Source organism: Protopterus annectens, chromosome 3.part0, assembly GCF_019279795.1.
Source record: "Protopterus annectens isolate FY-2018-M chromosome 3.part0, PAN1.0, whole genome shotgun sequence".
Classification (NCBI taxonomy): Eukaryota; Metazoa; Chordata; order Ceratodontiformes; family Protopteridae; genus Protopterus; species Protopterus annectens.
The window spans coordinates 833,242,685-833,270,234 of record NC_056731.1 but is presented as its reverse complement, the minus strand read 5'-3'; the positions used below and the strand labels follow the sequence as shown (position 1 = coordinate 833,270,234).

The 27,550-nt window shown below is 39.3% G+C and overlaps 1 protein-coding gene across 1 annotated transcript in view; it reads right to left on the bottom strand.

Moving 5' to 3' along the window:
• ECI2 (enoyl-CoA delta isomerase 2) overlaps positions 1-27,550 on the bottom strand; it is a 390,640-nt gene that overhangs the window by 336,427 nt on the left and 26,663 nt on the right. Inside the window, exon 3 of the mRNA XM_044065169.1 lies at positions 19,192-19,374. Coding sequence (XP_043921104.1) covers positions 19,192-19,374 — 183 coding nt within the window. The remainder of the gene's footprint in view (positions 1-19,191; positions 19,375-27,550) is intronic.

Here is a 27,550-nt window from a genome sequence, read left to right as displayed (position 1 = left end):
TTAAATTTTTGATTTTGCATAAATTTGGCACTAATATAAGAGGAGGTGAGACAGCTAACGAAACAGAGTACATAGAGTTAAGATGGAGTCTTGACCTGAGGGCTACTGTGCACCCAGGTCAAAATAATGCTGTGTCTTTAAAACCTGCTCTGAAGAAGAGAGGCTTGCATCATTAATTGGTATCATGTGATTTGACATTTTAATTGCATGGCTGGTTATCTGTATATAAGGTTTTAAAGTATGTTACCTTTTATGGTCTGAAGAAGCGGGTAAGCCGCGAAAGTGCTCACCAGTTCATTATATGCACATTTATTATTGTTATTAAAATTGGTTTTTACTCAACTTCAGCCTTCTGGATATCTGATTTCAAAGATGTTTCTCTGCATCAGAAGAATATAGAAACTCATGTTAACATCTTTTTTCCATTACACAATAAAGCTGTCTTGGTTAAGACCTTGGACATCATCATTCGGCCAATAAGAAGCCATGCCTCAGAGTGATAACATTTCTTGCAATCCTTCAGGGATGAGACCCAGCTGAACAAAATACTGAAAAATGGCAAAATGGTTAAATGCAATGGAAAAAACAAACTGATGGGCAAATTAAACATTGCAAAACAGCAGTTTTACAAATTGCTACCACTTATATTACTGCCAAAAAGCACAGCTGAAAGCAAATGTCTAAATGCAAAAACAGACCATTTGTTGGAGAGTTTATGAATGTCGCATCATGTGTACAACTAATTTCAGGCCATCTCTTGGAGGTTCTTATGAACACTGCATCAATTGTACAAGTGACATCAAGTCCATTTGTTGAAGATTACTAAGAATGCTGTGGCTGGCAAAATGATTAAGGTGTTTACCTCACATTTAAGAGGTACTGGGTTTGATTCTCACTAAGGAGAAATTTGCTAAGCTTAAAGTGATCCAAAAAGGCTGCTAGCTTAGGACCAGCAACTGCTCTGCTGTATTCATCTGTGCAATCCAAAGAATCTATAGCATTTTGCTAACAATAGTACAACTTTATACTGTATTTTCCACTTTTAAACTGTATTTTTGTTATATTGCTGTCAGAAAAATATGTATTAATGTGTGTGCTTAATGCTAATTAGAAACTAAATAAGTTAACATGTTTTTCATTCTATTTTATATGCACTATTTTATATACAGCTGAGTTTCATATGAGACTAAAATATGCTTTTTGAAACTGCAGTGTGCTTTCTGAAACTTGCAAGATGCCCTCTGACCTAGTAATTGTTAGCACAGCAATATTCATGTTTATGCCTTTTGGAAATGTACTTGAGAAGCAGGTGATTATCTGCTAGGTCAGGAAGAAATGAATGAACAATGCTATATTCTGTAATGTAATGATTTTAAACAATCAGCTCTGTTCGAAGTATGAGAACATGCACAGCTGCAGAAGTTAGAGATAACATAGACAAAGGACTGTTGGAGAAATGAAATGTAATCTATACTTGCTTTGTGCTCAAGTTAGCCATAGTACATTGAATGGTATCTAACCGGTGGTAGCCAAGGCCACGTTGTTTTTCTTAGGAAGTTTCTCACAAAAATTGATAGTACAAGCAGAAATTATATAAACAAGCACTACGAAATAATGATGTTAAAACTTGTGATTTACTACGTCAGCTTGGTAGGCAATGTCTCTTATTAGAAAATGTATAAAAATACCTGCATTTCCTGATTCTAGTTAGACAAACTCTGTATTAGCAAGTTTTTGCCTCCTTGCTGCAAGAATAAAGTGCCTTAACTTGAACCTACCTTGTATTGATCATTTTCAAAGTATATTTTTCCTTTGACAGTTTGGTCCTTCGAGCCGGAAACATATCTCTCACTCTGGCTCAGGTCAGAATTGGGCCCGGTGGCATGCACCCGTACGGAGAAGTGGCCACATCGGCTCTTCTGCTTTGAAAGACCTCCGACTGAATTGTCGTTCGAAAGAGGCCAGCCACTGTTTCTGATCTGGGATTGGAGGACAAGTCAACGTTCCGATGGGATCAACACACGGAGGGTCAGGTAAGGAGGAGTTTACCTTTTTTCTGTTTTAGATCAGGGACTTGTTACAGTATTATTGTTTTGTCAGGGAGATTTGCATGTGCAGATCAGGGACAAAAAGGATTGCTGTCTTGTCATAGATCAAGGAAACAGAATAGGTAAGCAGTTATTCTAGATAAACTGTGAAAAGGTGTAAATCATGGTACCACGTGATAAAAAGGGTTACGTAACAATTTCTAACTTAGCTAAGGCAACATGGGAAATCAGTGCACAAAAAGTTCCCGAGACCCGCCCTTAACCGAAGATGCAAAATATATGCAATTACAGCGTGCTGATAATGTTAGGTATTATACAAAATGGGTTAATAAATACAAATTTGATGGTAATTTAGATAAACCTTCACTTATTAAACTTGTTAGACAACTTAAAACAGACGCAAAAGGTCAGCTAAAAAAGCAACGACAATTAGGAGTCCCTCAGGCACACAGGTGGCTTGAGGAAGCAAACTGCAGGGAACAAAAGATTAAAAACTCAAAAGCAATGTTCTTAGATAAAGAAGACAATAACTTGGTAATAGCAACAGCCCCTCCGCCCCCTCCATTTCCCTTACCAGAATATGAAGCGAGTGGACAAGCTGATCCACCTCCGCTATACCCAGCTGTTCCTGCAAAACCAAAACCGTTTGTCAGGGATCCTATCGAGACCAGGTCTCGAGCACGCAACTTAAGAGGGGATATTGAATTATAAGAAATGAATAAAAATTCACAAGCTATGAGTGAAGAAGAGATATGTCCACTCATAGAAGTACCAAATCCACAGGCAGGACAAGACGCAACTCTTCCAGTATATAGACCGTGGACACCGGAAGACATCTGGAAAGCCACAGAGGGAATTCCCCATTCAAAAGTTAATTTTAGAAAATTCTTAGAAGACTTACAGGGCATGAGGTTAAGTTACCATTTGAATGGAGAGGAATTAGAGAAAGTAGTTAGACAAATCGTAGGACCAGATTGGCACATGATCAGTGGCAACTGGAATCCCCGTGACGCAGAGCTTAGACCACTCCCACATAGTAACGCAGAACTGGACAACAGAGTGAAAGGTCTGACAGTCCGAATCTCTGAGAAATGGAAGCCTAGGGCTGATTGGACTTGCATTAATCAATGCATACAACAAGGTGAAACTGTTGATAGATATTATGCCAGATTATTAGAATGTTTTAATAACCGTTGTGGAATGCAGCTACCTGAAGACCAAACACATGATTCCCCATATGAGCAACAGTTAAAGAATGCATTTTTAAAAGGCAGTATTGCACCCATTAGCAGCTTTATTACAAAGCACATGGTAGATCATCGTACAAGTAGATTACAGTCATTACTTGAATATGCAAGACATGCCGAAAGGCATTTTAATAGCAAAAAAAAAAGAAAACTCAAGTATTTGCAGTAGAAGACAGATCAGAAGTCTTTGTAGTACAAACTGGGAAGAAGGGTAAGAAAAATACCCAGGGAAACAAACAATCTGATAAACGAGGAAAGAAAAGGGGTGAATGCTTCAAATGCGGGAAAAAGGGACATTTAGCAAGGGATTGCAGGCAAAATAAAAAGGTAACCACAGAAGACAAGGAGGGTGAGGAATGACTATATGGTAGTCAAGAATCACTGGATAAACAAGAAAAGTCAAGCGCAAATGTGATAGAAGGGGTAGAGGATGTGATAGAAGAGGTAGAGGATGTGCATGAAATCACAGATAATGAAGAAAATGAAATTTTGGACTTAACATTATTGAGCCTAGAGCTCTACTTAGCAGACACAAAACCGGAAGTTACACTTCTGGTAGAGGGGAGGGAAGTTAGATTTCTGTGTGACTCAGGTGCTTTACGGACCCTGATACATCCTTGCAAACTACCAGAGAATTCAGAATCACTTGACTACATATTAGTGAAAGCAGCTAATGGACAGCTGCATCGGGAGCCACTCTCCCACAACATAGCGATAACTGACCCAGTTTCAGGGATGACCCAGAAAAGCAAAATTGTTGTTTCTGCAAAATGCCCAGTGAATCTCTTGGGAAGAGACCTAATGCAGATATTTGGCATAGCCGTAGTTCCAACTATGCAGGGTATGGAAGCACAGCGACAAATGGATACTTTTGTAGTGCGACCAGAGGGTGAACCATTTTATTGGTACAGCCAGGACTTCGTTACGACTGGTCCAGGGGCAGTAATCGAGGAACTGATGAACGTAGCCATCAGTAAATCCCCCTGTCTTGACACTGATAAACAGCATTTGTTGCATTGCACTCTATATTACTGTAACAGACCAGAACCTGATAAAGAACATGAGCAAGAACTGTTTAGAAACCATGCTAACAGATTAGTATTACGAAATTTGTACTGGGACACAGAAGGAAACAGTGTAGTATGCTGTTCACTGCCCCAAGAATTCCTAGCACTTTACAAATCTAATCGATTACCACATTTGAGTTTAACTAAAGATAGAAATTTGAAGTGGGCAGACCTAGGAGAAAAAGTCACAAGGTGGGAAAAGCAGACAGAGTTAGAACTTTCCGAACAGGGAGTACAAAAGCAGAAATTAAATTGGATAACACAGACACACCCAGCTGTACACTCACAGGCAAGTGAGGATAGCTGAGTAGCACTCTTACTAGAGGAAGAGGAAAAAGCCTTAAGAGACATACCAGAGACTCTCTGGTCAACAGGGAAATCAGATGTAGGACTTATTCGTACAGCAGGACCAGTTACTATCACGCCAAAATCAGCATTTAGACCTCAAAAGAGACAGTATCCCTTGAGAAAGGATGCAGAAATAGGAATAGCAGCCTTACTTAAGGAAGGAGTCTTGATAGAATCTCCTGATTCACCATGTAATACACCCTTATTTCCTGTTAGGAAAGCAAACGGAGAATGGCGTATGGTCCAAGATTTACAAGCTGTAAATGATGCAGTTATACCCAGGGCACCTACGGTGCCAGATCCACACACTTTGTTAAATGATTTGAAACCTCAACAAAAGTATTTTTCTGTGGTAGATATTAGCAATGCATTTTTCTCAATACCGATACACCCAGACAGCCAACAATGGTTCGCATTTACATTTCAGGGGAAAAGGTATACATATACGAGACTACCACAGGGATATTGTGAAAGTCCAACAATATTCGCACAAGAAATGGCAAGTAACCTGGCGGGATTTATCCCACCGAAAGGCAGTCAGATTTTACTTTATGTAGACGACATTCTGCTGGCAGCCCCCACCCAGCAAGAATGCAGAGAGGATACCATAGCATTACTACAATTTTTAGCCACTCAAGGACACAAAGTAAACAAAAACAAACTACTTTGGAAAAAACAGGTTAAATACCTGGGATATGTAATATCCAAAGAAGGCAGAATATTAGATGAAGACAGAAAAACAGCAATATTACAAGCACCTAAACCAACTACCAAGAAGGAAATGATGTCCTTCCTGGGTACTACTAACATTTGTCGGAGTTGGATTCCAAACTATGCCTTGGAATCTGCTCCGCTGACCAATTTGATATTCAAAAAGCCGATGGCAGCACAAGATTTATTACAGTGGACACCAGAAGCAGAATCAGCTTCCGCAAATTGAAACAACTGATAGCTTCTTCATTAGTTTTAGGATTACCAAACTATCAAACTATTTTTTCAAATTGTAGATTGTAAGCAAGGTTATATGACATCAGTGTTAACACAACAGCATGGGGACAAAACGCCCCATAGCTTACTATTCATCACAGCTAGACCCAGTGGCGCGATCCTTGCCCCACTGTGTACAAGCAGTAGGTCGCAGCTGCAATGGCAGTGCAGGCTTCAGCCTCAGTAGTATTGTTCCACCCTCTCACATTGAGTGTGCCTCATGCAGTCGCGATTATTTTACTGCAAGAAAAAGTAGCATATATTTCTCCTGCTAGACATCTTTCCTGTATGACTATACTGTTGAGCCAACCTCATATGACAATTGAACGATGCACAACTTTGAATCCGTCAACCTTGCTCCCAACCCCTGCAGATGGCAAACCACACTGCTGCCTGCAGGAGATTGAGCAAAAGACACTACCTAGAAAAGATCTCACAGATGTGCCCTTGGATGATGCCGAGGTGACATACTATGTGGATGGCTCATGCAGGAGGGGTCCTACATGGCAGAATCTAGTGGGGTATGCAGAAGTTTCTGATACCGAGATTTTAGAAGCAAAGTCTTTACCACACAACTTATCTGCACAAGCAGCAGAATTGATTGCTTTGACAAGGGCATGTACCTTGGCAAAAGGTAAGGGAGAGTGAACATTTTTACTGACAGTCAGTATGCTTTTTCTACTGCACATGTTTTTGCGCAGCAGTGGAAAAATAGAGGAATGATTACATCTACTGGTAAACCAATTAACCATGCGCAATTTATTTTAGACTTGTTAGACTCTATTCAGTTACCTCACAAAGTAGCTATTTGCAAATGCGTAGCTCATACCAAGCAACAGGATAGAATTTCAAAAGGTAATGCGAGGGCTGATACAGCTGCAAAACAAGCAGCTTCAGCTTCAGAAGTATTTCTTTTGAGTGAGGAATTACAACCATCTGACATTTTAGACTTAGAAATGTTAAAAACAATGCAGACACTTACTACAAATGTAGAAAAACAAAAGTGGATAAAACGAGGAGCAATCCTTGAGAAGGGACTGTACATCTCCAAAGAGAAGAAACCGATTTTGCCATCTAACTTGTTTAGACATGCAGTTTTGTTGAGCCATGGGCAGTGCCATGTCTCAACAGGGGGATGGTACAGTTTAGTGAATCGAGTGTTTACGACGTATGGATTTACAAACTACACAAAAAATTGTTATGCAGCATGCCATGTTTGTAACAAGCACCATGCACAAGGGGCATTGAAACCTAAGCAAGGGAGTTTCCCTACAGCACCGTATCCGTTCCATACTATTTGTATGGATTTTATAGAGCTGAACAAATGCAAAAATAAAAAGTACTGCCTTGTCATTATAGATATGTTTTCCAAATGGGTGGAAGCTTTTCCAACTAAAAATCCAGATGCAGCTACTGTTGCAAAAGTCCTCGTTAAAGAAATTATTCCTAGATTTGGCATACCGGAAAAGATTTATAGTGACAATGGCACACACTTTGTAAATCAAACTATACAACAACTTAGCCGTTATTTCGGGATTTCTCTGAAAAATCATTGCGCATACCACCCCCAATCTGCAGGATTAGTAGAGAGGCACAATGGGGTTTTGAAAAATAAGCTTAGGAAATTGATTAGTGAGACACAAAAGAACTGGGTGCACTGTTTACCTCTGGCACTGTTGAGCATGAGAACTGTTCCAAATGCAAAAGGGTTAACTCCTTTTGAAATTTTGTTTGGTAGGGCACATTATACACCTCAGTGGAAACATCGCATGCCTGCAGAGCAGACAGTTCACTTGCAGGGTATATGAGGCGATTTTTGAATAACAAACTTTTGCAGTTAAATTCTGTTTCAGATAAAGAGCAAACCAGACCATCGGAAGCAGCAGTAGCCCCAGGCGCATGGGTCTGGGTGAAGGTCATGAAGAAAAAGAACTGGAGTTCTCCGAAGTGGGAAGAGCCGTACCAGGTATTACTGTCGATACCCACTGCAGTCAAGATCGCACAGCGAGCGTCCTGGATTCATTTGACACACTGTAAACTGGTTAAGAACTTTGAACTGGACAAAAACTTTGTTACTGTTGCACAACGAGAACAAAATGACCAGGTATAGAGCAAACAGAGATGCAGAACAACCTCAGAAAATTTGCATGATTATTCTGATAGCCATACTGATAACACTGATCTTTTTGTTGTGGCCTTTCCTTTTCCCAGCCACAAAAGTTGAACTGATCAAACTTGATGCATTACTCATAGACTGGCATCCTAACACTTACCAAAGCATTAAATATGTGTATGCTGAGACTGCTGGGTTTGCACAGCTATACTGACAGCATACGGGGGATTATTAATGACTGCTGTCCCCCTAGGGGTCAATGAGACCTGGGAAAACTTGATTTTTGATACTTCACCTGTGAAGTCACAAGACAAAATAGCATTGTACCTACCTGTTACACAAAAAGGGATTGTATGTTTTTACAAGAATGACACTATTCAGGTGGGTTGGAGCAATTGCAATGTGACTGTTTCTTATAAATGTTATATTAAACCCAGTAAGACTAAAACTATTTGTGATACAAACTATGATGCATATTTTGCTAAGATGCATAAGAGTGTTGGTGAGATACAGCATAATCCTGTTCTTTTAAAACAGCTTTCTATTATTGATAAGAAAATGTTTCATGCAAAGCAAGCTTATATCAATACTAAAGTAGAGAATTGTTATTTTGTTTGTGGGAAAAAAGCATATAAATGGCTACCTGAGAATTGGTCCGGCAGTTGTTTTTTGGGTTACCTGGTTCCGGCCATACGACACACTGCAGCTTTGCCTCAGGGAAAAATTCGAAACGTCAGAGATGTCAGCAGCAAACCTAGAAGTCCGATTAAGAGACCCAAGAATCCAGTAGGACGAATCGAAGCAGGATGGAGAAATCATAACTCCGTAAAAAATAAAGATAAACTAACACACATGGACTTGAGTGACACCATTATATCACGGGCAGGCATAGCCCCTGCATATGGCGCAGTGAAATCAATTTGGGAGCTGAGAAAACTGTCTAAACTTTTCGAAGTTATAAGCAACGCAACTTTTTCTGCTCTCGAATTAGTGACTGATGAACTGAATGCTATGAGAACTGTGGTGCTTCAGAACTGCATGGCTCTCGACTTCACCCTAGCGGCGAGAGGTGGTATGTGCGCTTTAATCAAAGAAGAATGCTGTTCGTACATTCCTGACAACCAGCACGAAATAAACTACCATCTTGAGGTGATCCAGCAAGTGTCGACCATGACCAAACCAGGCCCAAACCCTCTGACGGATTTTTTCCAGAATTTGTTTGGGGGGTGGGGTTCCATCCTAATGAACATCCTGATTGCCATTTGTGTGGGATTACTCCTATTAGGAGCATGTATTTGCTGTGGTATTCCCTGCATGAAAAAGTTAATCAAAAAATTTATAGATATATCAGTTTCTGAGACTTTGTATCAAAGTACTGAAATTGAAGAATTGTTGAAATGTGAAACACTTTCATAAGTTTAAACTGAATGACTCTCTTAACTGCAAATCCTGAATGGAAGAGGTTAGGAGAAGCAAACTGTTTATTCTTTTGAAAATAGAATTAAAAAGTATTAACAGGGGGGAAATGTCAGAAAAATATGTATTAATGTGTGTGCTTAATGCTAATTAGAAACTAAATAAGTTAACACGTTTTTCATTCTATTTTATATGCACTACTTTATATACAGCTGAGTTTCATATGAGACTAAAAGATGCTTTTTGAAACTGCAGTGTGCTTTCTGAAACTTGCAAGATGCCCTCTGACCTAGTAATTGCTAGCAGAGTAATATTCATGTTTATGCCTTTTGGAAATGTACTTGAGAAGCAGGTGATTATCTGCTAGGTCAGGAAGAAATGAATGAACAATGCTATATTCTGTAATGTAATGATTTTGAACAATCAGCTCTGTTCGAAGTATGAGAACGTGCACAGCTGCAGAAGTTCGAGATAACATAGACAAAGGACTGTTGGAGAAATGAACTGTAATCTATACTTGCTTTGTGCTCAAATTAGCCATAGTACCCTTGAATGGTAACATTGCATATATCTAACCGGTGGTAGCCAAGGCCACGTTGTTTTTCTTAGGAAGTTTCTCACAAAAATTGATAGTACAAGCAGAAATGATATAAACAAGCACTACGAAATAATGATGTTGAAACGTGTGATTTACTACGTCGGCTTGGTAGGCAATGTCTTATTAGAAAATGTATAAAAATGTCTGCATTTCCTGATTCTAGTTAGACAAACTGTATTAGCACGTTTTTGTCATCTTGCCGCAAGATTAAAGTGCCTTAACCTGAACCTACCGTGTATTGATCATTTTTAAAGTATATTTTTCCTTTGACAATTGCTGATGTTTTAAAACAGTTTTTGCTGGTTTGCTGCACTGGTTTTAAAACCGTTCTTGCTGGTTAGCTGCAATTTTTGTCTGCTGTAGTATAGACTAGATTCAGACCTGCTGAATCTGGTTCTGTTTGTTAAACTGAGCACTAAACCAGGCTATCTTTTGTTGGAAAGGACCCCCCTGCACCCTTGTGGCAGAAGAGTTCAGTTAGGACTCATCTGATTGAAGGTTACTGGCACTGGGCTCAGTTTTGAGCTTTTTCATTGGTTAAATTGTTTAATTCGGTTTGTTCACTGTTGCTTCATTAGCCCCGCATTTGCTGTTGTGTTAACGCAGCTCCACAGAGTTAGGCAACCAGGCACTGCTCTGCTGTATCCATCTGCTTACACGTAGAGCATCTCCGTGCACCATCACGCACTACTGCACAGTTGGGGTGACCACTGGCGGTTAAAAGCAAAAACTTCAGTAGACAAATTTTCCCTTAGTAGCTGGCCGAGAGGTCCTTAAATTGTGCTTAGCTGCTCACACAGCACCTCAACTGTGCTTTTGCCCCTTATCAGTCCCAAAATCACCAAATCTACAATAGTCTCATACCATTTGGAGAAGCCTGCTAGTAAACACCCTTTATGGAGCACCCAATTATACCACACCTCTCGTTTTCTCTCCTTACTGTGAAAACACAATTTAACCTAGCATTATGGACTGTCAGTTTCCCTCCATTTCTCCTATGAGCCTGATTGACATGGGTATCCTGATGCAATGTAGCAACTGTCTCATGCACACTGACAACCCTCTACTCATAAAGCACCCAAGTACAGTTTGTGAGAGATGCATCTACACTAAGAATCTAGAACCCTTCCTCTCTCATTCACCAAACAGGAACACTGAACAGGTTGTCAGCTCACATACTACACTTCCTAAGCAAACCATGCACTCAACACAACCCATCATACATGGAGGTGCTCACCAGAAACCTACCTAAACAACAGAGACCTTCCAAACACAAGCACGATAGATCTAATACAGCACTTATAGCAGTCAATACACACAAAAACATAAGCACCAGTGTCTAACCAAATACTCCCCTAAGGCAAAGCACATCTAAACCAAAGTCATACATAACTCCATTGTGAGACATGTACACAAATGTCCCACCCACCAGGCTGGACAAAGAGAAGGTTACGATCAGCTGTCTATTGGATGCCAGGATCTGTCAAAACACACACGCACTCAAGTCTCCCAACAGCAAGTACTGTTATGACTCAGTCATAGTTCATGTTGGTGTGAATGACTTGAGATGTACCTCACTGGACTACATGAAGAGAGACATGATTAAGCTCTATGAATGTGTGTCCCAGCCAGGTTATGTCCCTAGCCTTGAGCAGCATTCTACCCTCACCTAGGATGATAACACAATATATATAAAAAATGATGGACTTCAACAACTACCTTAGTTTGTGGTGTCATTCTAATGGGATCCAGATCTTGTCAGCCTGGGGTGACATGGCTGATAGACCATGCTACTTTGCCAGAGATGGCCTCCACATGTCACCTCTACACTTTTGGTTACTGGCTACAGGCACTTGCCTCCTCCACTGCCTTTTTAGGCAATGTCTGAAGAATAAAATTTCCAATGTGAAAATATCACTCGCAAATAAAAGGTTATGCTGTTAAATTCCAGGAGTTTAAATCAGAAACTGCACTCTGGAAGCACTCCTCTGGGGGATGTTGATGTCTGTGTAGTCATACAAACTTGGTTCAGGGTCGCAGAAAGTACCCCGGCCTTGCAACACTACATTGTCTTCCACATTTTCAGACTGTAAAATGAATGTGTGAGAAACAAAGGAGGAGGAGGAGTATCTATCTTCAAAGATAAATACACCTCTAGACTTGTTAGACAGGAAAACTCCATGGAGTTACTAAGTTCAACTAACTGTGGTAAGACCCCCCCCTTCAAGTCATCGTTAGCTATGGGCCTTCTTCAATGAACCAAGATACTAACAGTGTTTATTTGGACCTACTGGAGTCAAATTACAACCAAACACCCTAGTCATGGGCGATTTTAACCATCCCTCCATTTACTGGGAAACTTATACGAGTACCAGCATGCTTGCACAAAGGTTCCTGGACTTTGTTAACACTAATGCCCTGAAACAAATAGTATGCAACCTCACATGGGGCTCAAATATTCTCGACCTGGTCTTCACCAACATGGGTGGCCAATGAACTGCCAAATGTATAGGACCCTCACTGGTTAAATCTAATCACAAATCAGTCACATTTGAAGTAACTATAACACCTGAACCCCTCTTAGGTGAAATCAGGCTAAAAAAATTGCACCAAAGCTAAATATACCCTCCTAAGGGATGGCATAAATAATTTCCAAGCTCTGTTCAAACAGATTGCATTGATACTGCACTAAGGTATATACAAATGCCCTGTACAAACACATACAAATGTATTGACACAGCTGTACCTGATACAATCAAAACAAGATCCTCAAGAAAAAAATAATAAATAAATTATATAACAAGAGGAAGAAGTTGCTGTCCAAAAAGAAAAAAGAAAAAGTCCCAGCAGTGGAAGAACACCCTCTTCTGCTTGAGTAAATAAATAAGACAACTTGCAAAATCCTCTAAGGGTGACTTAAAAAAAAAAATAGCAACCATAGTTAAGGATAACCATACGGCATTTTTTAGCTATATCCGTAACCTAACAAATAGGATTCAGACATGTGCTGGACTAGCTGTGGATGGCATCACACACACTGATCCTGTGAAAATAAGTAAGCAATTAGCCGACAGGCTTGGCAAAAATTTCACTCCCCCGTCCCCTCCAAATATTCCACAAAGTATTCTCATTACATCTCCCCTACCTTGCATCTCCAAGGAGCAAATCATTAATGCTCTCTCAAAGGCCAAAAGTACAGCCTCTATGAGACCAGATAACATCCCAGGTTGTGTTTTAAATGGTCTAAAACATGAGTTAGCAACTCCATTAGGTACTCTCTTCAACCACAACGTCATTACTGGTTTTGTCCCTGCTGAATGGAAAACAGCAACAGTCATCCCCCTTCATAAAGGGGGTACAGCAACAGACCCTGGGAACTACAGATCCATAAGCCTTATCTGTAAGGCCATGGAACAAATCTTCATGGACATTATAAATAAGGATTTAGGTGATTTCCAAACCCTTGATCCGACACAGGTTGGTTTTGTCAAATGCAGGTCATGCCTGTTACACCTGGTGGATGACTTTGAAAATGTCACCAAAGCCATAGATGAAGGCAAATCTGTGCATACAGCCTACCTTGACCTGGCCAAGGCCTTCGACAAAATCCCACATTTGGGCATCACTGATAAACTCTCCCAGATGAATATCAACCCTTATGTCATCGGGGGGTTGTTAACTGGCTCATCAACAGATCGCACTCTGTCAAAGCTGGGGATCTCAACCAGCAGATCTGTCACCAATGGGGTTCCACAGGGGTCAGTGCTGGGGCCTCTATTGTTTGGAATATATTTCTCAGCGGTCCAGGACAAAACATAGGGTAGTGGCTGACTAAGTTTGCTGAAGACTGCAAATTAGGTGCAATCACTGAATCCCCAAACAATGTCAGTATACATCAAGAGGGATTTACACAAACCAATGGCTGGTGCCAAAGCCATGGACTCAAACTCTGTGCTAAAAAATGAGTAAATATCCCCTTGGGTAAAAATGATATCCCTGCAGACTATCATATAAATAATACCCTAGGTAACAACTCAGTAGTGAGATACTACGGAGCGCAAGTTGACTGTAGCTTAAACGTTGACCACAGTGCGTCTACTGTGGTAAGGAAAGCATTCTACATTGCTCACCTCATTAGCAAAGGCATTGCCTCAAGAGCGAAAGAGGTCATAATACTCCTGTACTCAACCCTCACCAGGCCAGTAATGGAGTACAATGTTCCCTTTGGTATGTACCTTACCAGGCACCTGCAGCAACTTGAGAGACCCTCAGAGATTTCTAACCAAGAAAATTCAGGGTCTCCAGCACGTCACATAATGACAGACTGAAGTCGCCGTCACTGTACTCAGTAGCATACAGACTATTTAGATGAGACTTGTGCCTAGCCTGCAGAGCAATCACAGATCCATACCTAATGGAAATACTGCCCATCAGATAGTCAAATGGGACAAGGGTCACCAGCTCCAGGGACCTTAACCTGGATTCTCTCTCCAGCAGATCCTATGTCTCTCAGAAGTTGCCACTCCTCTGGAATAGGCTACCAGTTCACATAAAACAAAACTCCCTCTGTGACCCTCTAAGTGTAGCCTGGATGACTGAATGGGAAACTGCCTGCAGGTTATTTCACCTATGACCCTCCTAGACATGGGCAGTGGTCACTAACTAAGATGTCAAGTTTAGGCAAGATCCTTAATATTGGGTTTCTCTAGTATTATATCGGGCACACACACAAATAGGCTTATAAAGACCTTTGAGTCAATAGCCCAGTAACCACCTATGAACCTATACTGGTATGCTAACACACATCATAGCAACTGACTGTATTACTGTTTGAACTACAAAGAAGCACAGAGGTGATCCTCTTCTTTTTAGGTGGTGGTATGCATTTCAAAGAAGTTAGAACCTTAAAAATAAATTCACACTTGCACTTTCTTCTTGGGTACTGGCGGAAATTGGGCTACTGTTGGCCAAAGGAGAAGAGGAGGGGGAAGGCATGCCCGAAGGCAGGAAGAGAGGAGGAAGGTTAGGAGTGCAGTAGTGAGGGTAGGAACTTAGAATGTTGGCAGTATGACTGGTATAGGGAGAGAGCTAGCTGATATGATGGAAAGAAGGAAGATTGACATATTGTGCATTCAAGAGACCAGATGGAAGGGAAGTAAGGTCAGGTGTATAGGAGGTGGGTTCAAATTGTTCTATCATGGTGTGGATGGCAGGAGAAATGGGGTAGGGTTTATCCTAAAGGAACAGGATGCCAAGAGTGTTTTGGAGGTGAAGAGAGTGTTTGATAGAGTGATGTTTATGAAGTTTGAAATTGATGGTGTAATGATGAATGCTGTTAGTGCATATGCTCCACAAGTTGGGTGTGGGTGTGCGATGGATGAGAAAGAAAAATTTTGGAGTGAGTTGGATGAAGTGGTGGTGAGTGTACCCAAGGGTGAGAGACTAGTGATTGGAGCGGACTTCAATGGGCATGTTGGTGAAGTGAACAGAGGGGATGAGGAAGTGATGGGTAGGTATGGTGTTAAGGAGAGGAATGCAGAAGGCCAGATGATTGTGGATTTTGCGAATAGGATGGACATGACTGTGGTGAATACGTATTTTAAGAAGAGGGAGGAGCATAGGGTAAAGTACAAGAGTAGAGGAAGATGCACACAGGTGGATTATATCCTATGTAGGAGGGCCAGTCTGAAGGAGATTGGAGACTGTAAAGTGGTGACAGGGGAAAGTGTAGTTAAGCAACATAGAATGGTGGTCTGTAGGATGACGTTGGTGATCAAAAAGAAGAGGAGGAGTGTGAAATCAGTGCCAAGGATTAAATGGTGGAAGTTAAAAAAGGGCGATTGCGAGGTGGAGTTCAGGGAAGAGTTAAAATAGGCACTGGGAGGCAGTGAAGAGTTACCGAATAGCTGGGTAACTACAGCAGAGCTAATAAGGGAGACTGCTAGAAAGGTGCTTGGTGTGACATCTGGACAGAGGAAGGAGGACAAGGAGACCTGGTGGTGGAATGAGAAAGTACAGGAGAGTATACAGAGGAAGAAGCTGGCGAAGAAGAAGTGGGATTGTCAAAGAGATGAAAGTAGACATGAGTATAAGGAGATGAGGTGCATGGCAAAGAGAGAGGTGGCGAAGGCTAAGGATAAGGCATATGGAGAGTTGTATGAGAGATTAGTGTCTAAAGAGGGAGAAAAAGGACCTGTACTGATTGGCTAGAAAGAGGGACAGAGCTGGGAAAGATGTGCAGCAGGTAAGGGTGATAAAGGATAGTGAGGGAAACGTACTCACAAGCGAGGAGAGTGTTGAGTAGATGGACAGAGTACTTTGAAGGGCTGATGAATGAAGAGAATGAGAGAGAGAGAATGTTGGATGATGTGGGGATAGTGAATCAGGAAGTGAAACAGATTAGCAAGGAGGAAGTAAGGACAGCTATGAAGAGGATGAAGAATGGAAAGGCGGTTGGCCCAGATGACATACCAGTGTAAGCATGGAGGTGCTTAGGAGAAATGGCAGTGGAATTTTTAACCAGATTGTTTAATGAAATTTTGGAAAGTCAAAGGATGCCTGTGGAGAAAAAGTGTTTTGGTACCTATCTTTAAGAATAAGGGTGATGTGCAGAGCTGCAGTAACTACAGAGGGATAAAACTGATCAGTCACAGCTAGAAGTTATGGGAAAGAGTAGTGGAAGCGAAGGGAGGTGATTAGTGATCAGTATGGTTTCATGCCAGGAAAGAGCACTACAGATGCAATGTTTGCTCTGACAGTGCTGTTGGAGAAATACAGAGAAGGTCAGAAGGAGTTGCATTGTGTCTTTGTGGACTTAGAGAAAGCATATGACAGGGTGCCTAGAGAGGAGATGTGGTATTGTAGAGGAAGACGGGAGTGGCAGAGAAGTATGTAAGAGTGGTACAGGATATGTATGAGGGTAGTGTGACATTGGTGAGGACTGCGGTGGGAGTGACAGATATGTTTAAGGTGGAAGTGGGATTACATCAAGGATCAGCTCTGAGCCCTTTCTTATTTGCAGTGGTGATGGACAGGTTGACAGATGAGATCAGACAGGAGGCCCCGTGGACTATGATGTTTGCAGATGACATTGTGATATGTAGTGAGAGTAGGGACCAGGTTGAGGAGACCCTGGAGAGGTGGAGATATGCTTTAGAGAGGAGAGGAATGAAGGTCAGCAGGGCTAAAACAGAATATACGTGTGTAACATGAGAGGGAGGGTAGAGGAATGGTGAGGATGCAGGGAGCAGAGTTGGTAAAGGTGGATGAGTTTAAGTACTTGGGATCAACAGTTCAGAGTAATGGTGAGTGTGGAAAAGAGGTGAAGAAGAGAGTACAGGCAGGATGGAATGGGTGGAGAAGAGTGTCAGGAGTGATTAGTGACAGACGGATACCAGTAAGAGTGAAAGGGAAGGTCTACAAGAGGGTAGCGAGACCAGCTATGTTATATGGGTTGGAGACTGTGGCATTGACAAAAAGGCAGGAGTCAGAGCTGGATGTGGAAGAGTTAAAGATGTTAAGATTTGCACTGGGTGGGACTAGGATGGACAAAATTAGGAATCAATATATTAGAGAGCCAGCTCAGGTTGGACAGTTTGCATTGGTTTGGACATGTGCTGAGGAGGGATGCTGGGTATATTGGGAAAAGGATGCTAAAGATGGAGCTGCCAAGTAAGAGGAAAAGAGGAAGGCCTAAGACAAGGTTTATGGATGTAGTGAGAGAGGACATGCAGACAGTCGGTGTAAAACAGCATGATGCAGAGGACAGGAAGAAATGGAAACAGATGATCCACTGTGGCGACCCCTAACGGGAACAGCCGAAAGATGATGATGATGATGATGACTTTCTTCTTGCATTACAGACCACTGTATCTTTGCAGCTTCCAACAGTTTCTATCTTTTGGAATACCCAAGGTACAGTTCTTAGTTAAAAATATATGCAAAAAGAAAAGGCTGCAGCTATGTCATTAAATGGATAAGTACAGTTACTTTTCAAAAACGTCATGTCAAATTGCTAATGCTGTACAAGAAAACACATCACTGGCTGTGTTTCTGCAAGGCAGAACTGTCTTAACTCATTACATCTGAGTGACACCTCCAGGTGCACCTACAGTTAACTCCTACTGATGCCTCTAGGCGTCAAATATTGCTTGTTCATATGTGCATCAATAATTCCAAAACATGCTATGTATAATGTTTTAAAAGATTTCTTCTTAAAGCTTACACAATGGCAAACTCAACTGCATTAATATTTGACCTTTGTCTTGTGCAGGTAGGTAGATATTAACTGTTTTTATGATAATTTATGTAGATATAATTTTCACGTTTTTCTAAACATCTCAACAACCAAGTAACACAGACAGAACTCCTTAGCCTTGCATGAAAGCTCTCAGATTGATGAATAAAATGCTGCTGACAGTATGTGTATAACTTGAGTAGTTGCTGAGATATTGTGAGTTGTTTACAAATTATTAAAAATGTAACAGTTACTGTGTTTACTGTGACTTACAAAATTTGATTTAAGACCTAGAACCTAAAGAATACTACCACTATAAAAAATAGTTTGTGCTGAAGAGTTTGCCATTTATACTTCTAACATAACCTCTACGGTTCAAGAGATATGAACATTTGTTTGAAACGTGAGGACATAATTTGATTCTGGCAAAATGCTTAGGCTCTGCCCATTGGAATTCACAATGCAAACTTCCTGAGCTCTACTGGAGTGAAGGAGTTAATACTTCCACAAGCCATACAGATATTTACATAACTTCATTTCACCAAGATTTATCCCACCAAAGAGCTTGTGCAAAACAATGGCAGCCAGCTGATGTAACCCTATACTACTGAAGTATCTAGAAAACTGAAAAAAAGCACAGGTCTATCGACCCAGATTATAACAGTAAATGCATCCCCAGAGTTAGACCTCCTTCTGCTAAGTGAAGTGTGCAACTGCTTATGCACGCATTCACTTCATTCATGACCCAGAATGGACAACATTATGCAAACACTTTGAAAGGCACATATTAAAATCAGGAACATTTTCTTAGTCCAGAAAAGCAACAATGATCAACAGTTCTCTGCTTTTGCTTCATGCCAAAAAACATGGACAATGGCTTAATCTGCTTGTAAATATTTCACCTTCTAAGCCTCTGCTTAAACTTATCAAGGTTACCAGATCTTGTCAGAGATTTAGGATACATGGCTACACTTACGCTTAAAAAGGCCCTTATGGCCATTAACAGTAACAGTTACGTAAAGAGCAGACAGACATGGAAGAAAGAATCTTGGATATGAAATGCAAGCCAAACTTGTTTAAATGCAATTTGTGTGACATTTCATACTGCTAGGATTACTTTGGTGTACTTACCTGAGTTGTGATGGCATTTTTCTTGTCTGGACGGTTAAAGCATATAGTTGTGATTTTGTCTTGCTTCGTAACCAGCAAAGTTTCGTATGAAGTTGTGCTGCCTGCCTGTGTTGCTTTTATGCTGCTAGGAGATTCCTGCACCAGACTTGAAACGAGGTCAACGTATTTCTTTCTAGCATCATCCTACAAAGAAAAAGAATTCCCCAGGAAATAGATTATAGACAACTGACAGAAAACACATTCTGTAAACGTGTTTCCAGTCTGTATTACAGTGAATAAAACATCCAAATGTGAAAACCAGGAAGGCTGAAAAATCCACTTCCTTCAATACTCTTTCTGAAGGCAGAAAGGAAAGTATTAATACATACACATTAGACAGTTAACACAGACTGCCAAAAAAGTAAAAATGTGTTACCAAAAAAAAAAAATTAAAATTAACTAAATAAACAAACGATTAAACATCAGACAGGATCATCTTTTCTACTTAAACAATACTACTCCTCTCACTTGGTCTCTAGATACCCCCTACTGCATGCTATATCCTCACTTCTACCTTCCCTTCAGATCACAAAAGACTTCTGATTACATTCTGTATCCTCACTTCTATCTTTTCTCATCCTTGGAATTCATAGGTAACCCTTTCTTTACCTTGCACTTTTTACCTAAAACTTCTCTTCAATTATTTCTACTTTCCCTCTCACTCGGTTATGATCCACCCTATCTACACACTTCACTACCACACTCAACTCCTGTTCACTCTAAAGTTCTACACCCAACTGACTATACTACCAGTCCTCATACTTCTACATCCAGCTTAAACTGTCTCATTAACCCCTGTTCTCTTCTGTACTCCATGAACCCCCCCCCCACTACTCCTCACCATAGGTGGGCATAGGCTGACTCTTCCCTTTACTCCACACAACTTTTTACTCCCTTTGTTCTTATATTTTTCTTTCAGCATATATGACAGTTAATACTTCTGTAGCCCCACTCTTACTTTACTCCACTCAACACAACTGTCTTCCCTTTTGTTTCTCTTTTCCTTTTAGCCTACACACCTAAGTAGCAGTTAGACTGCTGTAGTCCTCTTCTCCCTTTACTTTGCACTCAACAAGACAATCTCTGTGTTTCTATCTTTTCCTTGCAGTTTAAACAGCAGTCAGGCTGCTGTAGGCTCTTTCTTCCTTTACTTCATACTCAACGCAACTATCTACTCCCTTGCTCCTATCTCCTCCTTGCAGCCCAAGTGGCAGTTAGGCTACACCATTTTCCATTTCCCCATTCTATTCTTTCAGCCTGACACTTGGTCTGTAAGTTGACAAAGGACAAAAACAGTTTCAACAGACAAGACAGTTAAGGCTACTCCTTCCTTTTCTCCTAGCTTCAGACTACAGCTCACTCTCTCTCACTCTCTCAGCTTTCCATCACACTCGCTTCTTCTGAAATATTAGGGTAAATGTAAAGGTCGTCTGGTCATCTCTATCTCCACATACTTCTAAATACTTAATAATTTTGCTATATTTCTCTCTCCGTGTATACATATAGCTCTCATACCTTACACACTTAATACAGTCAGGAGTTTGAATCCAGAAAAAAAGAGTTAATAAATCTCTCTCTCCAACACATTCTATTCCACCTGTCCCACAGAACCTTCCCTCTTTGTTTTGCTCCCTATAGTTCCAAGCGATAATGATAATACGGATACTCTTCTTTCATCTAAAGTTTACATTAGCCTGAAATATCTGCAGCTTACTCACTTTGTCTCACACTCTAAGTTATTCTACACACCATACTCTCCAACTTTCCCTAGAGCAAAGTGATCCAAATTTTTTTTTAAGTTTTTCTTCAAACAAAATGCTCAACTTAATCTTGTACCAAAAGAACATTAAATATAGATTAAACATCTCCTTACTAAAACATTCAAAGGACCTAATTGTACTGTAAAAACATCATGCAACGTGGTGATATCTAGTCTAATTCTGGTCCTGTCTTCTCACACATCTCCAATGCCTACTTCAGCTCATCGTAAATTATTTCTGTAACATCCACATTATGCTAAATAAAGTTCATGAATTCCATTCTTAGATCTCAACACTCACCAGAACCTGCTGCAGTGACTTAAACATTGTTGAAATCTCAGACACAAGACTCAGAAATCCTTTCCCAGGCTATATCGTTCGATCTGACAGACTACATCAAGCAGATGACATGGCACCCTCTCCTTTTACTAAAACCTCAGCAAAATTCAACACTGCAGAACTACTACTATATCTTAAATAGTAGAAACAAACTCTTTGAATAATGGTCATTTATATTCCTCCATAGAGTATTCCAGTTTTGGAAGATATCCTACATTGGATACCCAATACCATCTATAATGACACTATTATTCTTATATCAAACTCTCCCACTACGAATATTAACTGGCACTTTTTCATGCAATTTATTATTTCCCACACTTACTACAACAAGCCAAAATAGTAGCTCAACCTTAGACTGGATCCCCAATACCATCTATAATGACACTATTATTCTTATATCAAACTCTCCCACTACGAATATTAACTGGCACTTTTTCATGCAATTTATTATTTCCCACACTTACTACAAGAAGCCAAAATAGTAGCTCAACCTTAGACTGGATCCTGGTCTCTGAATCAAGCAAATACAGTTAAACAGATTCTCTCGTGGACTCCCATAGGGATAATCATCCTACATATATCCTAAGATTCATCTCCCACCACTCCACTTTTACGATGTAACAGCCATGTTCTCATGGACACTCTAAAATCCTTTAAGTGGATCCCCCTCAAAACCCTAACACTAGGCAATATTGTACATACATTTAATACCACATTTGTAAATGCCTTAAACAACTTTGCCCCCTTGAGAAAGATAAAGTATCCTGCACAAAAGATCTACAACCAATAACTCTAAGCAAAGCAAACAATCCAACTACAAAAGAACACACTGAACATGTAGAAATGCTATTTAATAAAACAATACAGAGCTACTTGTTATTATGATCGCCTCCTCTTATATTTTTATCAAGGTTTGCATCACTCTAAACCTGCATGTATGCTCTGAACCATTACCTAATACGTGTTTAGCAAGAGGGTTGGTTAATACTTTTATTCTAATATCAGAATGATGTTCAATTATACGGTCCCTTAACCTCCTAGTTGACTTTCCTACAATAAACGAGGGACAAGTACAGGTCAATAAGTACACTATAAAAGTCGTGTTACATGTAACAAATGGTTTAAACAGGTACTTCTTTTTAGTTACGGGATGAATAAACTCACTCGAGTTATAAATTTACAACTGGAACAATTCAGACATGGAACGGTCCCTTTCTTGTTAAAATTTATAAGAGGAATTGTTAGCTTCATATCCTTATAGCAGAGACATTGTTTTAGATTCCTACAATTTCTGAAAGCAAATTGAGGCCTCTTGTTAATATCCTTATCTATTTCTGGCATTGCTTGCAGTATAATCCAATTCTTGGCAAGAACATCCATTATAAAAGACGTGAAGCTCTGCTATAACTCATAATATATCTGAGCTCTGAATTTTGCCTATTACTGATTCTATTTGTCCCATCTATTAGAGAAGAAAGGTTTAACGTTATTCTCTTTTTCATCCACAACTTCTCTTTTTATACATTCCAAAAGACGTTCATCATAACCTCTTATTTTAAAGTCACATAACATCTCAGTCATCTGACAAAGAAATCTGTCCATATCAGTATTGTTTCTACGAACTCTCAAGAGTTGACTTTTGACAATACCCCCTAAATATGCGCCCAGGGTGCATACTCTTCCAATGTAAATACCTATTCACCTGCACATCTTTTTTTATATGGTAGTATAAATTCTAGCCCCATTTTTAAATTATAGATACATCTAGAAACTGTATGCTGTCCTTAGAATAGTTCATTTTAAATTTCAAAAATTCTGTAGTGGTATCTAGATAAGAGACTAAATTAAATAATTCCTGTTCATTTCCATCCGATATTAAAAGACGTCATCCAAAAATTTCTTAAAGAATGTAATCTTGTTATAATACCATAATTAATCATTAAAGATAAAATTCAGATTCCCATCTACTAAGGATAAATTTGCATAGGTATTAGCTACTGATGTCCCCATAACTACTCCTGAGGTCAAATGGAAAAGCTGTTTATCAAACAATAAAACATTAGTAGTGAGGACTATGTCTAATAACTCACAGATCGTCTCTATCTGTCTTGGGGTATGTTTCCCATATCTAACCATACTTTCACATACTGCCTCTATCCCATAATCATGAGAGATAACCGTAAATAAAGAACTGATATCTAAGGTAACAAAGATAAAACCTGTCCTTAGTTTTAATGAATACCAAGCATAGAGTTTCTGCAAGAAATCTCCTGTATCTTGTATAAAACTTCTCACATTTCCCAATAGTGGTTTCAAATTACTTTCCAAATACAAAGAGATGGGTTCTGTATCCCATCCCTTTCCACAGACTATGAGACTCATTCGTGGATGTGTCAAGCTCTTGTGCACCTTGGGCAATCCATAAAGAATAGGTGTTAAAGGACAAGGTATAGTGAAACAATTGTACAATTCTAATGTAACATCACCCATCAGTTGCAAGTCATACACACAACTATTTACTCTAAAAATCAAACATTTAGGTGCATTGGAATCAATTTTATGAAACAGTATGATCAGATACAAATCATTCATTAACTCAAAATAATCATTCTTATTTAAAAAAAAAAAAACAATAGCACCCCCTTTATCTTATCACAATAGTAAATTCATTCTGTAATGACAACAAAGAGATATACTCTTCTTTAGAAAGATTACAGTTCCTTGGCCAATCTTGTTTTTCATAAATGTCCCTTATTTCTATTTCACAAACATTATGAAATAGAAGTAAGACAAGTAGATGCACTGGTATAAAGACACTGGGTTTCTTATGTGAACAAATGCTTCAGTGTCCTTAATAATTTCAAAGACAAGTTTCGTAACAGCATTCTCGTAAGTGTCAATAGCAGAAGGCATAAACTGTAAGCCCTTCTCAAACAATGAAATGTCCACCGGGCTTAATTTAAAACTAGAGATTAATCATTAACCATTTGCATTCCTGCTGTTGGCAGTTCTGCTCCGTGTAATCGGAACATGAGACCGTTCTGTTTCCTTGGCTGTACTCCCTCTGGAGCGACTCCTGGGGGGTATTGTGTTTCACTGGGACTCTCTCCGATAGATTGAACCCGTAGTTGTTGTGGAGGATTCTCATTATTTTCAGCACTAAGCGTATTTCTTACAACAGATCCCTCACTTGCATAGGTTGTTGAAACAGAGGCAACCACTAAAACCTGGTCTGGATCTTCTGTAATCAAAGGAGCATTATTTGCAGGTTCAATTGTGGAAGTGAACTCATCTAGCCGGTACCTGGAGCCTATATTTGACAGAGCAGTTTCAGACACAGAAATCTGTCACTGTTTCCGTTTTCAGCCAAGAAAAAATATATTATTACCCATTCAAAAGTCACTGATATCCCTCTGAAGTTTCCATTTTTTGCCAGCTTCCAATTGGATCTCATAAATATGCAAACATTCCAACATGTCGTTCTACATTAAAACATTTTCTTTGAAAACAGGCATGTTGAAGATATCATTTTCATCTTTTAGAAATCGCTTTTTGTAAGTCTCTCTCAATCTGCTCAAAACAATCATTCATGAGAGACATATAATCTGCACTCAACTGTAGTTAAACATCTGCCACTTTTTTAGGAGCTCCGGATACAACTTTCAATACGTAGGTATTTTTAGTATCCGGAGACCCCTTGGCACAATACTCAGTTCTAAATAAGTCTGAAAACTTGAGCGTTGCAATTGCAAACACTTATACTGCGGTACTTTTTTCTCCAAAGTTTTAACACGCACAGAAAACTCTTCAGTATTCACAGTCGAAGTGCTAGTGTTATCAGTCATTAAATTCATTGCTCCTGATAGGAGGGGATTAGTACATACCCATAACAAGTCAGTCAAACATTTCCTGTTTTCCATAATGTCTTTCTGAAGTCTGTATATTCCACAAAAGATGGAGGGGCCCCATACACACAAAAAAAAAAGCGTTCAGTAAAGATCTTCAATAAAAAGTATCCTGCATAAAATATCTACAACCAATAAATCTACGTACAGCAAACAATCCAAATACAAAAGAGCACGATGAACTTGTAGAAACGCTATTTAATAAAACAAAACAGAGCTTTTGGGAAAACAAATCCCTTCATCAATGTATAAAACATATCAAAACTTTCTTTTAAACAGTGAAACAGATGAAATCACATGGTGTAAACCCCCCAATGAGCATACAGACATAATTAAAAGACAATTAACACATCAAATGCACTTGAAACATAATTAAAATATCCACACAATAATGGCTTACTTAAGAGCCATTTGTTTTAACCTTAAAACTGCTTTTATTGTAACCATTGTGTTTAAACCAGGAAAAGAATTAGCGTTCAAATGTAAAATCCATTCATATTCTATTAATTCCAACTTATTATGATCACCTCCTCTTGTATTTTTTACCAAGGTTTGCATCACTCTAAACCTGTATGTATGATCTGAAGCACTATCTAATACGTGTTTAACAAGAGGGTTGGTTAATACTTTTCTTCTAATATCAGAATGATGTTCAATTATATGGTCCTTAACCTCCTAGTTGACTTTCCTACATAAAACGAGGGACAACAAGTACAGGTCACTAAGTACACTATATATACACTTTTTAATATGGGATGGAAATGAACAGGAATTATTTAATTTGGTCTCTTATCTAGATACCATTACTGAATTTTTGAAATTTAAAACAAACTATTCTAAGGACAGTATACAGCTTCTAGATATATCTATAATTAAAAATGGGGATAGAATTGATACTGCAGGCAAATAGGTATTTACAATGGAAGAGCATGCACCCTGGGCACATATTTAGGGGTACTGTCAAAAGTCAACTTTTGAGAGTTAGTAGAAACAATACTGATGAGGAGAGTTGTCTTAGATGACAGAGATGTTATGCGACTTTAAAATAAGAGGTTATGATGAACACCTTTTGGAAAGTATATAAAAAGAGAAGTTTTGGATGAAAGAGAGAATAATGCTAAACCTTTCTTCTCTAATTTAATAGATGGGACAAATGGAATCAGTAATAGGCAAAATTCAGAGCTCAGATATATTACGAGTTGTAACAGAGCTTCACGTCATAATGTATGTTATTGCTAAGAATTGGATTATACTGCAAGCAACGCCATAAATAGATAAGTATATTACTAATAGACCTCAATTTGCTTTCAGAAATTGTAGGAATCTAAAAGAATGTCTCTGCCAGAAGGATATGAAGCTAACCCCAAATCATTTTTTTTTTAAAAAGGGACCATTCCATGTATGAATTGTTCTAGTTGTAAATTTATAAATCAAGAGAGTGAGTTTATTCATCCCGTAACTAAAAAGTACCACCTGTCTAAATCATCTGCTACACGTAACACAACTTTTATAGTGTACTTAGTGACCTGTACTTGTTGTCCTTCATTTTATGTAGAAAAGTCAACTAGGAGGTTAAGGGGCTGTACAACTGAACATCATTCTGATATTGGAAGAAAAGTATTAACCAGCCCTCTTGCTAAACACGTATTAGATAGTGGTTCAGAGCATACATACAGGTTTAGAGTGATGCAAACCTTGGTAAAAAATATAAGAGGAGGTGATCATAACAACAAGTTGGAATTAATGGAATATGAATGGATTTTACGTTTGAACACGGATTCTTTTCCTGGTTTAAACACAATGGTTACAATAAAACCAGTTTTAAGGTTAAAACAAATGGCTCTTAAGTAAGCCATTATTGTGTGGATGCTTTAATACTGTTTCAAGTGCATTTGATGTGTTGACTGTCTTTTAATTATGTCTGTATTGGAGGGTTTACACCATGTGATTTCATCTGTTTCACTATTTAAAAGAAAGTTTTGCTATGGTGTTTTATACACTGATGAAGGGATTGGTTTTCCTGAAAGCTCTGTTTTGTTTTATTAAACAGCGTTTCTACAAGTTCAGAGTGCTGTAAAGAAGACAAAGTCAAACCATGCTCCCTGGCTCAATAATCGCAGTAGAAGTCTGATCAGCCTCAGTGATAAGGCATGAAAAAAATGACAAAGACTAACATTCTCAGAACCTACAATACTACAAAACTCCATAACTGCACAAAAAGTCAAGTGTTTAATAAGATACACTACTACTTTGATCATCAGAACAAACACAACCCTAGAATATTCTGGTTCTCGTTAAAGTTTTATTAAAAAA